The sequence below is a fragment of the Lipophrys pholis genome (assembly GCF_963383615.2).
Source record: "Lipophrys pholis genome assembly, chromosome: 3".
NCBI classification, from domain to species: Eukaryota; Metazoa; Chordata; class Actinopteri; order Blenniiformes; family Blenniidae; genus Lipophrys; species Lipophrys pholis.
In genome coordinates, this window is record NC_137627.1 from 3,490,193 (window position 1) to 3,505,168 (window position 14,976).

Consider the following 14,976-nt stretch of genomic DNA (forward strand, 5'->3'; position numbering starts at 1 on the left):
TTGTTATAAAAAGGAGATGAAGTTTGATTTTGAACAGAATGCACTTACCACACTCTCGTACGACTCGTAGCTTTGCCCAATAAAAAAAAAAATCTGTAGTCTGACATTCAAGGTTTCGTATTTAACGGAAGATGATTGGCTGATTCCTCGGAAGGGAACTAGTAAATTTCTCGTACGCCGCTCGCTTTCCACATTTCTCTCTGTATAGTCGCGATCAAACGGAGCTCGCCGTCACGGCACCCCGCTACACGAATCATCTTTAATTGTGTTGCCAATGAAACCACCGAGAAGTATTTTTTTAGTCGCCCTGCATGAAGTCATTCATTTCCTTTGATGCAAAGGAACGGGTGGCCCAATGCCAGCGGGAGAGGAAAATTGTGTTAATATCGAAATGTGCCATTTTATTATAACACTATATTCTTTCAAGACAATTGAAATTACCTTTTTATTTTCTGTAGCATGTATTGTGTTAATATACTAGTAAATAAAGTCAAACCCATGACAGATGAACCTTACGTGCTGTGGTGTCATTAAAAGCCTGTAATAATGGTAAGTACAACAGTGATGCAAGTTGATGAAATATTACCATATTTCCCAGTCACCATTCAAATTCTGTGAAGCGCAGTTAAATACAGCATGGAGCTTCTTTTTTTGTCGCACAGTGACATGTAGTGGTCCCATATGGTATGCACTGGTAAGATTTTACATTTCACTTCTTAATTTAACCTGAATGATTGCAAAAAAAAAATAATTGTCCAGAAATTATGGTAATTCGATCTTGCAAAAATAACAATTTGTCCAAAAGCCAACATGTTTTACAGTTTATAGCTTTAAATTTTGGGATAACGTTCTCACAGAATATATGTAGAATGTTTTTCACTCTACTGCTGTGTAATGTAATGTGATATTAGTAGCAACAAAAAAGAACCTCACATCTGAGAGGAAGAATTGAGCATAAATACTAAACCTGATGCATCGATGGAGAATAGTGTCATCATTTTTAATTGAATGCATCTGGCAGCCAGTAAGTAAACTGAAAAAACAATCAAAATCTTATTTTGTAGAAAGCAAAAATTTAGTTTTCTAAACATATAAAGGGGAAAACATGTTTTTTATTGTTTATTTCAGAGAATGCACTGAAAATGGGATGTGAGTTTTCAAAATAAACGGTTACATAAAGTGTTCAAAAACAATACAAATGTGAATAACTAATTTGAATGTAAATTCATATGATTATTTTTTTTAACTATTTGATTGCAGTGTTGTAGTCATTTGGCATAAAAAAGAAAAATATAGATACAGAAAAATAACATTGAATGAAAGTACTAAAAAGAGGCATTTAAAAGAGTTAGTAAAAGATTAATAACAAAAAAATTGTTATATGAAAGTAGTGGTAAAAATATTTAAATGAATAAATACTTATTAGTTAGAAGAAGATTTAGAAAGTGGGCCTTGATGAAATAAACCCTATTTAGGACCGAAAGTAAAACTGTGACACAATAACTGGGTAACATGTAGAAAAATTGACGTTGACAAATTAAAAAAATAAATCTATAAAACCATAAAAAATAGTAAGTAAAAAGTGTAAAATGAGGTAAAGATTATTATATAAAATAAAAAGTGCATTAAAAACAAACATTAGTAAAAGTAAAAAGTCTGAAAAATAATCAAAATAAAAACTGTAAAAAGAAAAAGGTTAAAAACGACAAAATGAAAAGTGTATAAAGAATCCATAAGAACTACAGCCGCGCTCTTCCGGTCAGAGTGCGTCACGCAGTGCCCGGAGGAAGCCGGCCGCCATCTTTGTTCGTTCCCAGCGGAGCGCTGCCTTTGGGGCGGAACTCACTTCATCACTGAGCTACAGACCGGGCACGCCGCCGTGTTTCACTCTGAACATCTGTTAGCTGCTCCGTCTGCTTCTCCATTTGCCATGGCAGACCGAGAGGACCTAGTGTACCAGGCCAAACTTGCCGAGCAGGCAGAGCGATATGACGGTAAGTCGAGCTCGAGAGTGGACGCGGGTGGGTTTTATCCGCGAGCTAGCTCATGTTAGCACGGCAGCGGGCTATCCTAGCCGCGGCTAGCCGCACGGCGGAGGATTCTTCCCTGCTGGTTTTCACCGAAATATTTACCGACATGATACGCGGCTTCTTTCGTTAATGAACTGAGTGCTAGTAACACGACGACCTGTGTGGGAATGGCGTGTGTTTTTGGAGGTGACAGTCACCAGCTAACCTAATGGGCTATAACAAAATGGCGGCTCAGCGGAGCTGTCAGCCTCCCTGCACCATGCTCGCTCCGGAGCTCCAGACGCCTCGGCTCCGGTGGGCGACCACCAGCCACAGCCGGTGTCATGTTACCGACTCTGTAAAGGTGTGGGCCCGGTGGCCGCTGGGTGTGACTCCTTTTCAAATTAAAGATTAACCGAGGTGTTAGCTGGGGGTCTGTTAGCCGCTGTGTGTTAGCGGGGAGTGGGAGGGCAGCTGTTCCATAGGTGGGTGTTCCCCCCTCAGCCACGGGCTCAGACGGCTCCCCGGCCCCCCTTTCCGGTGGTCTCCGGTGGTCTCCTGTCACTCTTGTCACTCTCGTCATGCCATTACAGGCCGGGTACGGGCTGTTTTTAGACGCCTCGTTGCCCGGTGACGTTTAGTGAATGCACCATGACTCACTGCCGAGATTTACGGTTTACCGGCTCTCCGGTAACCTTTACCGGAATGTGGTGGTAACCGAGTTTTGTTATCCTGCGGAGGCTTAACGAGTGTTAACCTCATGGAGGACCCCGATGCTTCACCGCCGGTCAGTACAGCGCTGCCGTCCAAAGCCACTGAGTCAGGGTTATTTTAAAGAGCCGCCAGCTGTAAATGACGGCATCCAGTTAGTGTGTGTGTGTGTGTGTGTGTGTGTGTGTGTGTGTGTGTGTGTGTGTGTGTGTGTGTGTGTGTGTGTGTGTGTGTGTGTGTGTGTGTGTGTGTGTGTGTGTGTGTGTGTGTGTGTGTGTGTGTGTGTGTGTGTGTGTGTGTGTGTGTGTTGCATCAGCTCAACCATGTCACATTCATCTTGCATATTCTGCAATCTGTAAATTGTAATTTCAGAGCACGTCACGCTTCATTCATTATTCACATTTGTTTTCCTCCTGGATTTTTTTATTCATTGCCTTATCCCAGATGTTTTTTGTTGATGTGATAATTTCCCCTACTGCTTTTTGTTTGATTTAGAAAAATTATAAAGAAAAATGCCCCCATCTTATTTCCTTTATCATAAACCACTGGGATTCTCTTTGTGTGTGTGTGTGTGTGTGTGTGTGTGTGTGTGTGTGTGTGTTGCTGTCTCCTTTCTAATAAAGTGTTAGCTCTAGTAGATGAAATTAAACTGCTGGTCAGCAGCTAGGTGGCAGTGCTGCACTCTGTCCCAGTTATTTCTTTGACAGAAGTCATTAAGCTGGAAAGCCAACCAAAATTTCAAATTATCAAAACCCCATAGAGAAAATGTGGAACAAATGTACTCTGCTTTTTTTTTTTTTTTTACACACTCATCACATTATCTCCGTATAGAATTTAATATTACCCATTGTTCAACCCTTAAACAGTGCACATTTGAAGAATGTTTGTGTATCGAAGATGTTACTTTAAAAAACAATTAACATTTATTACTCTAATCGTAGTGTGTATTCAGATCCATTTGAAGCCTTAGATCACACACTCCAACAACTCTATCAGATTTTCAAGTCGGCTAAAGTGGGAGGCTCCTTGCAGTACTCTGGAGGTTAGCATTTAGCTTCCCTGTACTGTGTATTCTGACTCTCCCAGTTGCTTCTGTAGCCTTTAAAACTAAGTGAAGTGAAGCCGATCTCTGCTCATTGTGGTGTAAGGTGTGCAATGGTACAGGTAGCCCATGGTTCGGTCTGAACCATGGTTTTGTTCAGGTTCTTGTTTTGTGTGTAAACAGGAGAAAAACATATGAGGTGCTCACGCTGGAGATGCATACTCATATTTCTCTTGTTTCCGTTTATGTTTGTGATATGTTCCAAGCAGTATTTACAGACAGTGGAAATCTGTTAAATGTTGTCTCTCTCTTGTTGGCGTATTCAACGCATCGAGAAACTTGCGGAAAACGTGTAAACAACTGTGGTGGAACCAAAACAAGGACAGATTAAGCAACTGCACTGCTTATTGCTCACCTCAAATGGTTTCAGAAATACTTTTTGCTGAACTGTTTTCATAATAAGAGAGTTTATGACCAAGCTGCCATATTGTCTCGTTTGGAACTCCAGGAGCAGACAGTCCCCGGATGATGCAGTTGTAGGCTCCGCCTAGTGGCGTGCCCACCAAGAGTATGATTTTCAGATGCAGTGCATTTCCATGCAAACCGAACGGTTCAATGTTTTACAGAGAAACGTTGACATCCCTACTGTGGTGATGAGCTGTGCTATCTTCTCACACCTTCAACATGTGAAACTCACTTGAGCGTGGCTAGCTGGCAGCAGTGCGGTTGGTGCATTGATCCAGTGGAGACATTATGTCTTCCTTTTTCTGACACAGCCGACTACTGCCTGACAACACCTTTTTCATCCACCCTTTCTTGAGTTGTACAGATAGACTACAGTGATTCACTGCACCACCAGGTGGCTTTGCAAGGACTTGCGGGTCTAAATGTCTCCCAAGAAACATTTATGATCCCATTAAAATTGTTAATTCTTCACAGTGTTGAATATTGAATGGATATTCTACTTGAAAATGGAAAGGTGTGTGTTTTGTATCATGTGTTTTGAAAACTTCCCATCTCACAGATTTCTTTACTTGCTGATATGTGATATGTTTGGATAAGGTTTGTCTGGATCATAGTTGTGGAAAAAAAGTTATTCTATCCGAATGTGACCCATCCAGTATGTTCACACTAATATTTTACATTGATTACAGGTGGAAATTTAAACAATATAACAATTAAATGTCATGATTTATGCAAAAAGAGGTTTTATTAGGCCTACTAAAATGCTCTGTGTTGGGTTTGAATGTCAGTTCTTCCCAGCAGAAGGCGCAATGCAGGTAGATATGACTTCATGGTTATTGTTGGTGCTTTGGACACCTTTCACCGTGTTTGTGGTCAGTTTAGGTGTTTTCTACCACCACCGTTTGTTATGAGGTGAACTTAGGACATGCTCTTTAGCAAGTTGTGAACATGTCTCGTCTATAGCAGAGTTTGTTTTGAGCCAAGTCACAGAGCACGGTGCCGTGTTGTGTATGTGCCTTCAACAGAGATGGTGGAGTCGATGAAGATGGTGGCAAAGAAGGACGTGGAGCTCACAGTGGAGGAGAGGAATCTACTATCGGTGGCCTACAAGAATGTGATCGGCGCTCGGAGAGCCTCCTGGAGGATAATCAGCAGCATCGAGCAGAGGGAAGAGAGCAAGGGTGCCGAGGACAAGCTGAAGATGATCCAGGAATACAGGCAAACGGTAAACCGCCCAGGAAACGCAGTCCTATCAAGACCTCAGGCTGTCTGAGTCACAGCTGGCCCAGCCTCGCTCTCTTTCCTTCAGGGAGGAAGACGAGAGCTGCTATTATTGTGGGAGCGGCCGGAGCATGTTCGAGAGATGGGTGGGGCACCTGGACTGCAGTCAAAGCCCTGATGCCGTTCAGACAAGGCTACACCTTGACTTTATTTGTAGCTCTCTTGTATCACTGCAGCACACAGTGAACAAACTGGAGGATTTTTACATTAGTTTACAGACATTATCAAATCATTAGCACTTTTATTGTTGATATTAGAAGCTGTCTGGCTTGAGCCAGCAAAATAAGATTTTTTTTAATTTTTTTTAATTTTTTTTTTAAATCCTCGAGCTATTTCAGATCAGTGTAGTCACATTCCGGACCAGTTTCGGTTGATCGTCATTCCAGTTTTCTGCTGCTAGTTACTCGGAACGCTTTACACCAATCTTTAAAACTCACCTCATTCGTCTCACTCTTCGTTAAAAAAAAATCAGCTACAGAAACACTTTAAGACCACTGCACCTGCTCTTTTTAAATTTTCTGTTCTTTACAGTCTTTCTGTAGTTTTTGTGATAATGTCTGATTTGCTGCGCATGCATCTTATTTTGTTGTCTGCCGCCTCTTGACCAGGTCATTATTGTAAAAGAACCAGTTCTCAGTTAAACTGCCTTGTAAAATATAGGTCAAATTATTCAGGTCAATGCAAGAGAGCAGAAGAAAATTTGAAGGCTTATCTGTCAAAAAAACAACCAAATGTTTTGAAATGAAACATTTACACTCCAACTTTTTCCAATCTCATCTTGACAGCTCATCAACATGTCCACAGCTCGGCTTTTTTGTTTTGTTTTTACTAATTCTATTTAGAGCCTGTTGAACAGTTTCTCGGAAGTAAGGAGAATGTTTTGTGTTATAACGTGTATATATAATAAGTGACATCTTTCAAAGAATATTAAGTAATCCAGTTATATCTTCCTGTGATCAGTAATATCTCCTTGAATACAGTGTTTTTAAAATTAAGTAAAAACATGTAAAAGTCACTGACGGTCATAACTCCATCTAAGCAGTGGACTGATCACAACATATCTATTTTTGAAGAAAACATGTCGACACGATCGTGTGGAAATGCTAATGCTTTATGGGAGAACTTGTGGTAAATAAATTTCCAGTAAAGATGATTGAGTTTTAAAAACCATTTAAGACATAATCATGTTTAAATTGGTCCTGATGAGCTGTGAATCGTGTTGCAGTCAGTTGATATTAGAATCCATATTTTTCAAAGAACTTAACTCAACCTGGATGTTGTGCTCATGCTACTTTGCCAGTCATAAGGTCATGGTTGTCCACCAATATAACTGTGATCCTGTGAAATAATTCCATAGCTGTTAAATTTAATTTATTTTGTAATTTTGACCCTTTTTGAAGGTCATCGGGTGGAAGCTTGAGTAGACGTTCCTTCTGTTTTAATGAAGAGACTGAAGAGACAATACTGGCTCTGAAGAAAGTGTTTTTGTGTGAACATGAGTGAAGTGTTCTCCACACAGAGCTTCAACTCCAAGTGCTTCCCCCTCTGAATAAAGGCATGTTTGTGTGCTGGCAGGTTGAAGACGAGCTGAAGAAGATCTGCAATGACATCCTGCAAACACTGAACGACAACCTCGTCCCCTCTGCCACAAACGGAGAGTCCAAGGTCTTCTACAACAAAATGTGAGTGTCTCCGGACACGCCGGGGTGAATCCGCCCACACGGCCAACACCGACTGCGGGTTCTGTAAGCTCCAGAACTCAGTCTGTTTCCATGTTGGTTTCCAGGAAGGGCGACTACTTCAGGTACCTGGCAGAGTTCGCCACGGGCAACCAGAGGAAGGAGGCGGCGGAGAGCAGCCTGGTGGCTTACAAGACTGCCACCGACCTCGCCATGACAGAGCTGCCGCCCACACATCCCATCCGCCTCGGCCTCGCCCTCAACTTCTCCGTGTTCTACTACGAGATCCTCAACTCGCCCGATCGCGCCTGCAGGTAGAAGTCTTCCCTCTCTGACCTCCCCTGAACTCGCTGTGGAACCAACTAAATGCTGAACTTCAAACATTACAACCTCTCCCAAGAACTGATTGAAAAGAACAACTTCTAAAATGACTGAAAACTGAATTAAAAAGTTAAATATTCATGAAGAAGTGTGTAACTTTAACCTGGTAGGATTTAATCCTCTCATATTTCAACTCTTTGCTGTTGACATGTCGTCGTGCCCAGAGAAATTCAAAATGATCCCCAGAAAAATATTTTTTAAAAAATTGAAGATCTCCTGGTGTGTCTGAGTAAATTCAGACTGGGAACAGATGTCAGGAACCCTCAAATCTGCGGAAAACAGTTGCATAACACTGAAAAAATCATTATCAACTCTCTGATTGTGCACACTTGCTTTTTGTCAGTAACACTTATGAGAGTGTCGAGCAGGTCCTGTGAGGCAACTCGGTTTGACTCGGCCCTAAAAGAGTTTAGAATTTCACGGCCACGTAACAAGACAACGAGTTGTTGTTGTCGTAGCGTTGACGGCGGATAAAACGCTGTCGTACCCGGAGTGCAGGAAATGAAGGAAAATTCCACCTGCTTGTGAACCGCTGCTGATTGAAAAAGGTTGTAAGGTGTCTCTAATAGAAGCGTCTCCTCAGGTTGGCCAAGGCGGCGTTCGACGACGCCATCGCAGAGCTGGACACACTGAGCGAAGAAAGCTACAAGGACTCCACGCTCATCATGCAGTTGTTACGCGACAACCTGACACTATGGACTTCAGACATGCAGGGAGAGGGTAAGATGCTCTTCTTCCTCCTTCCGGGACTCCCTGCTGACACCCATTAACTCCTCCCCTCATCCCCCGAGTCACCTCTCTCAAAGCTCTCCACAGCTGGTTTGTCTTCAGCCCGTGAGCACTCTGATCCTCGTCCTGCTGCTTCCACTCTGACCCCAACTGAAATCAAGCTGCCCTGCAGGCTCTGTGCTCCTCACTCAGCTCTGGTCAACGGTCTAAACTAATTACTAGTAATCGGATGTGCTTCTATTTTCTCTCTTTGGGCTTTCTCTCTTGTTTCCGTCCCTGCAGAGAGATGCTCGTGAAACTCTGAGCTCAATCACAAAGCAGTGAATCCGCAGGTGAAATCTCCTCTCAGCTTAACTTCAGGACGGATCAGGGGGCTCACAGAGCCTCACATTTAATATTCTCACGTAAACAATATCCAGATTTTTTTCTCTCCGTTATTAAAGCATCAAAATTAATTTGTCCCTTTTTTCTTTTCTTTTTTTTTTTATACATGATCTGTATCATCATCACTTTAACTCTACTTTTATATTTCAAATAGTCTGTTTGCTGCTTTATGGTTTTTTTTAACTGGATGTTGTTTATCCAAAGACCCAAATGAATGTTTCACTGTGGGAATAAACCATAATAAAAGCAACGCTGTTAATTAAGTGTCAAACACAAAAGGCTGTGAGGTCAAATTAACATCTACTGAGAGAAAAGTAGATATTGATTAAAAAAAAAAAAAAGTTTGTAAATATTGAGATAAAGATAAAATTATATTTAAAAAAAGTTGTGAATAAAGTCACAGATTTACTAAAATAATTCACTGTTTTTTGGAAATGAGAATAAAAATTTAGTAAAATAAAAAGTTTTAAAAGCAAATGTTTTTGTAAAAACAAAAAAATCAATTGTTTAAAAGAAATCAAAGAGTAAAACACATTCAAGCTGAAAATGAAAAAAGAATAATTGAATGAAAATCCCACAAAACTTTTAATTTGAAATGCAAAGAATAGAATAACCTTTTTCAACCTAAAGTGAAATCAATAAAAAAAAATAAAACCTACTTAAGATAACATCTGGTAATTAAAAAGAAAACTAAAGATTATTTTCGAGAATACTTTTAAATAGAATGTGATTTTCTTTTCATAGTTTAATATGAAATAAAATGTGACTAAAATAAGTTTTTAGATTTAAATTTTTAAGAGACTTCGTCAGTAATTAAATCCAATTAAGTTGAATAGTATATCCAGAATACCTTGTAAATCCTTTTTTATTATAAGAAGTAACGCCGTTAAAGTAAAGTTTTGCTTTAATCCAGTTCGGTTAAGATTTCCAGTTGTCAGACTTTAATTATTGGAGGTAAAAAATCAGTTTGGATGAAACGTTTGTTTGAATTCTTCAAACCTCAGCTCATCGTCTCTCTGTCTCTCTCTCATTCTGTAGAGTCCTAAAGGAAACTGTTCATTTCCCATGTTAACTGTACTTTGTAAGTGTTGCTCACCATGCCTTGCCTCTCTGTGTGTTCGTGTGTGTGTGTGTGTGGCTGCTTTCACCTCACTCGGGTTTAATCATTGACTGCACTCACTCTTATCTTTCATTAACGTTTGGCTCCGGGTCATGTGGCCGGCATGTCGGAGCTCACACTCACTACTTAAGGCCTCGTTTAAACGATTTCAAGCCAACGCGCAAAACGTTAGTTGCACTTTGTCTGTCCGTTTACACGACAACGGTGATCGAAGCCTCTGAAAATGTGTTGAGAATCACCCGTTGGAGCAGTCCAACTTGTCGTCTGTCCATACCAACGTCCGTGTACTCGCCATTGCTAATGTTTATAACGCATTGTTCTCTGCGCACGCGGGAAGTTTCACTACAAAAATCAAACTGCTCCCTCTAGTGGCTCAACATGAAAACTACATGAAAACAGCAGAAAAAACAAAACCATGCAAACGGACGTCGTAAAACCTGCACACCCCACCAACTAAAGCCCCCCCCTGACACAATGTACACACACCAACCCCCCCCTCCACCCACTGAACACTGTGAAGGCTTGTGTCGTGTTCTGTGGGTGAATCTGCTCACTCTGTTTTACGAACACTTTCTTCAGCTGGCCCACCACCACTTTTATTTCTGCACTAAACTTGGACCGATCGTCTCCCTGTTACGCCGTCGCTGAATGTCACTCAAGGCCTCAAAAAAAAACAACGCCCAGACTGAAACCACCATCTGTTCACACACTCGTACGATGTGGCTGGTTTTCTGGAGGATCGTGGTAAATGAGACGCACGGGGCGGATGTTTAGAAAAAGAAACTGCTCATTTTGTTCTTTTAAAAGAGTAAAACTTACAAAGAGAACCTGATCTGCCGACTAACTCCCGTCAGAGTTAACTTTAACACTGTTTGCTAACGTCTAACTCCAGCTGATGTCTCAGCAGGGTGAAACTCTGAACGCACTCGGATAGTGAGACCGACGCCTCCCTCGGCATTCGCACCACGCTTTCATACAGATTGAAACTTTTTGAATCTGCATCCAACAAGTTGGGCTCAATATTGTCACTTTTTACCTTTTTTTAGTCTCAACAAGTTGATGTGTAATTCTGAAGCAGGCGGGGTCACACCTGCATGTTGGACATACCCCCAACCCCTATGGGGGGGGGGGAGTTGTGCACTGCTCAGCGTCAGACGGGATCAGTTTGTTTTTGTTGCTCTTCTGTCTGCTTCAGAAATAGTAACGGCAGCACAGGAACGATGCTGCCGGGACGCTCTGTCACACATTTACTAATGCTTGAAAACACTCCTGTCAACAGTTTTCAGCTTCACCTGACTCACACAGAACGGATTAAAAGAACTGAGCGTCTGTTCGCTTCCCGAAACCGCCAACTCCTCAAAATAACCAGAAACTCTTGATAAAGATCAGTGTAAAACAGGGAAGTACGACGAAACCAGTCAAAGTTGGTGATGTTCTGTTAACCGTAGATATATTTGACCTGGGAGGAGACGTTATGGGATCACAGCGTCTCGGGGTCAATGGTGTCAAAGTCGCCACGCAGGAGATCCGCTTCACTTCACTTATTGACGACCACCATTTTTATTTTTTACCTCCCCCCGCCCATGACTCAGCATGTTTGAGGCAGCAGTGTGCGGAACCCAGCGGCTAACGCTAACGGCTATGTGTCTGTCCGCAGGTGAAGAACAGAACAAAGAGGCACTGCAAGACGTGGAGGACGAGGCCCAGTGAGACTCCGCCGCCAACAACCTGAGACCCCCACCCTCCACCCCCTCCCCCCCCCCCCCTCCACCTGTGCAGCTCCAGCACCCAGCAGGGCCGCGGGCTAACAACTTTAGTTTCTCTTCTTTTTTTTTATTTTTATATTAGCCCTGACATCATTCAAGTAAAAATTAAAAAAAAAATAAAAATAAAAAAAAATAAAAAAAAATCACTTAATGGAGACAGGAAGTAAAATGTTAGAAAGACACAGATAAAGAAAAGTCCCTGGATTGTTTGTCTTTCTTTTTTGTCTGTTTCGTCCTGGTACAAGCATTTCTTTGTGTTCTTGGTCTTTTTTTTTTTTTTTGCTTCTCTCTTTCTTTCTCTCTCTCTCTCTCTCTCTCTCTCTCTCTCTCTCTCTCTCTCTCTCTCTCTCTCTCTCTCTCTCTCTCTCTCTCTCCTCTTGTATCAGTTGCTGGATGTTTTGACAAATTGTTTTCTTAATGTAATTACAGAAATTAACTTTTATTACTGATAACGTCGACTAAACTAGGAGCTGTGTTGTGTTTTTTTTTAGCGTGGCGCAGACGGTTTCCACCTCCTCGCGGGCAGTTTTCAGAAAAAGTGCCCCCCCCACCCCCCCTTCTTTTTTTTTTTTTTTTCTTCTTTCTTTTCTTTCGTGGGTTTTTTCAGGAGAAGTCTGCGATAAACGAGGCGCCCACCTCTTTTCCAGCGCGGTGATGGTGTGGTCCCATCGTCGTCCTCGGACTGTACTGTGCTGATACTGTAGCTGTCGCCTCTCGCCGGGCGTTTCCATTACAAAGTCATGAATTTGGGAGATTTGGTCGCTGGTGTTGAGTGACGGGTGTGATTTAAGCTCCGCCTCCTCAGAGCTCAAACGGGAGGTGGCTCGGTGCTTTGCATGAGTTCAAACATAACGATTTTCTGGCTGCTTCACCCCCTGCTTCTTCTTCTTCTTCTTCTTTTTGTTTTTGTTTTTTTATTTGAAGCTCCTTGTGGTTTCGGTTTCCTTCGTTGCTCTTTTCTCGTTTTTTGCTTCATTACGTGTAGCTTGGAGCTGATTTGTACTACTGGATATCTGACTGGAGCCACAGACAGGGAATCTGTATCGTTCTGACAAACACAGCATGGAATTAACATTAAACCATCTAAATTAAACATTACAATCTGACTTCTTGTGCTCCTTATTTTAAGCTTTTAGCTCTGCGGGAGATTTGCGTGTCGGCGTGGCAAAGATCATTTCTCTTTTAGACCAGATCACCGTGGTAACCACCTTTCTTTTTCAAATTGCCATTAAAAAAAATTTGCTAAATTTACGGGGTTTCACAGTCGCTGGCAAAAAGGTTTAAAAGTGATAAAATTGCTAAACTTATTAACCGTTTTGGTATTTTTCTTTGAACATTAGATCCGATAGACCAGTTGGCCTCGATTGCATGTTTTAGTCACTGTGAGAAAACATGCAAACTTCACAGAATTCACAATGTCTGAAGCATTTTGTGTTCTTGTGCCTTTCAAACTTTAAGCACATCTTTCAGTCTCAGAAGAAAAAAAAAAAGAAGCTCTAAGCTAATTGTAGTTTTGGAAATTCAAACGTCACGGTAGGAGAACATACGATATCGGAGCTACGGCATCACGATGGGTTGAACTTTGAACACACTTGACTCATATTTGTCACTACACAATAGGACAACAGTCAAAGTCATAATCCTAATACTCTTCTGTCAGACCACAACTTAGCAACTCAAAACATCTGAGAAATCATACACACAAAACGATGAAATTCAGAGTTTTGAGTCAAAATTCTGAGGAACTTGAAGTTCTTTAAAAAAGGAGAACAGAAATCTTAGTTATTATTGGAGTCTTTAGGAAAGAGCTTTTGGACAAACATTGATATTCTGGGGTGAAAAGAAAGTTCTGAATTTAGGAATTTTTAAAAAAGACAGAATTTCAAGAAAAAATAAAGTTATGATCAAAAATCTGAAAGAACTGGAAATTCTGCAGGTTACTACCACTGTGGAGCGCAGCACCAGTTTGAGCCTGCAGGGGGCAGCAGCTTCCAGCTCAACTGGATGTGCAGTGAATGACTTTCCAGATGATCCTCTGCTGTAGCCTGGTGGCTCCTGCTGCTTCCTGTGGAAACCATGAGGATCATCAGGAACAGACGTCACTAACTCCACACTCACTCCTCCTGAGTGTGAGTGTGTGCACGAGAGAGCGAGACCGTTACAATCTGCTCTGAACAATAAAAGCAGCGGTTGTGGTATTTAAAGTTTGAATTTATCATTCAGGATTCTTAAAATTTGAGATTAACCCTTCATGAATCAAGTGAGTATTTCATAATTTCCGCTTTTATTCAAGTTAAAAAAGCAATAAACTATGAAAAAGTACAAACAAATTATGCTGTAAGAAGTAAAACCACTGAATGATTATGAGGTAAAATGGATTAAACAGCTTAATATTAATAAAGGAGGTGAAATTACTAAAAGCAGGGTAAATAGCTGACACAGCTGAAAATGGCTACAAGCAGATAAAATTACTGAAATAAGTTGAAGCGCTCAAAATAAGTCATATTATTGCTTAAAACAGCCAGTATGGCTTAAACTGCTAAAAACAGCTAAAATGGCTGAATTAACTTGGACCACTAAAAACTGCTAAAAGAGCTTAAACCACTCAAAATAGGTAATATAGCCTAAAATGACTTGAACTGCCCAAAACAATAAAGCTAAACTAACTTAAACAGCTAAAAATAGCTTAAACTCCTGAATAAAATACAATAAAGTTCGTTAATAGAATAGCTATTTTTTTGTATTAAATATAAGATAAAATTAATGAAAAAGAAAAAATATGAATTTAATATTTTCTGTTAGAAATATGACAATGTAAATCAGAATGAAATTGATTAACTGAATTAAAACAAATGTCATGTGAAAATTTTACTTGAATAATTCTAATTAAATAATACTGTGGACTATAATATTAAATACATACTTAATTCAATATTTTTCAAGTGAGAGAAATAAAAGATATATTAGCAAAAAATTTAATAAATGGTAAATATATATTATGATAAACTATGAAAAACAAAAAAAAAGTTTTCTGCAGTGAGGGATCACAAAATTGGTCTGACCTGCTTTTAAATCAAGACAATGTGTCTCACCTGATTCTAAACATATAAAAATCTCACGTACTGAACACAGCGATTGAAATTAATCTGGAAATGTCAGCAAGTATCTCCGAAAAGAGTGAAAGAAAACCCAGGAGTTAGCCAATCGTACGGAATCACAAAATTGTTTACCGGCATTTTGAGGGCGATCCATCATCAGGGACGAAGGAGCTGCTAAGAGAGCGAGGGAAACAGTCATCAGGGAGGTAGAGAGAGGTGGGAAACAATGTACGTGGATAGTATCCAGCAGAGGGCGGTAATGCAACTTTATGAACGCAAACTGCTGTTAAACCCAAAAGAAGAAGAAGAAA

General features: G+C 40.7%; 1 protein-coding gene across 1 annotated transcript; it reads left to right on the plus strand.

The window, feature by feature from the left end:
• Positions 1–1,784: 1,784 nt before the first annotated feature.
• ywhae1 (tyrosine 3-monooxygenase/tryptophan 5-monooxygenase activation protein, epsilon polypeptide 1) lies at positions 1,785–12,673 on the plus strand. Its single transcript, XM_080459874.1, has 6 exons — positions 1,785–1,994; positions 5,253–5,452; positions 7,084–7,190; positions 7,295–7,501; positions 8,152–8,288; positions 11,459–12,673. The coding sequence occupies exons 1-6, from the start codon at positions 1,931–1,933 to the stop codon at positions 11,509–11,511; spliced, it is 768 nt and encodes a 255-aa protein (XP_080316000.1). The 5' UTR covers positions 1,785–1,930; the 3' UTR covers positions 11,512–12,673.
• The last annotated feature ends 2,303 nt before the right edge of the window (positions 12,674–14,976 follow it).

Bases quoted from the DNA above. Each gene is read 5' to 3' on its own strand.
- ywhae1 (XM_080459874.1), top strand. From the start codon at position 1,931: ATGGCAGACCGAGAGGACCTAGTGTACCAGGCCAAACTTGCCGAGCAG. The intron at 1,995-5,252 runs GTAAGTCGAGCT...TGCCTTCAACAG, and splicing joins GCAGGCAGAGCGATATGACG to AGATGGTGGAGTCGATGAAG. The intron at 5,453-7,083 runs GTAAACCGCCCA...GTGTGCTGGCAG, and splicing joins TCCAGGAATACAGGCAAACG to GTTGAAGACGAGCTGAAGAA.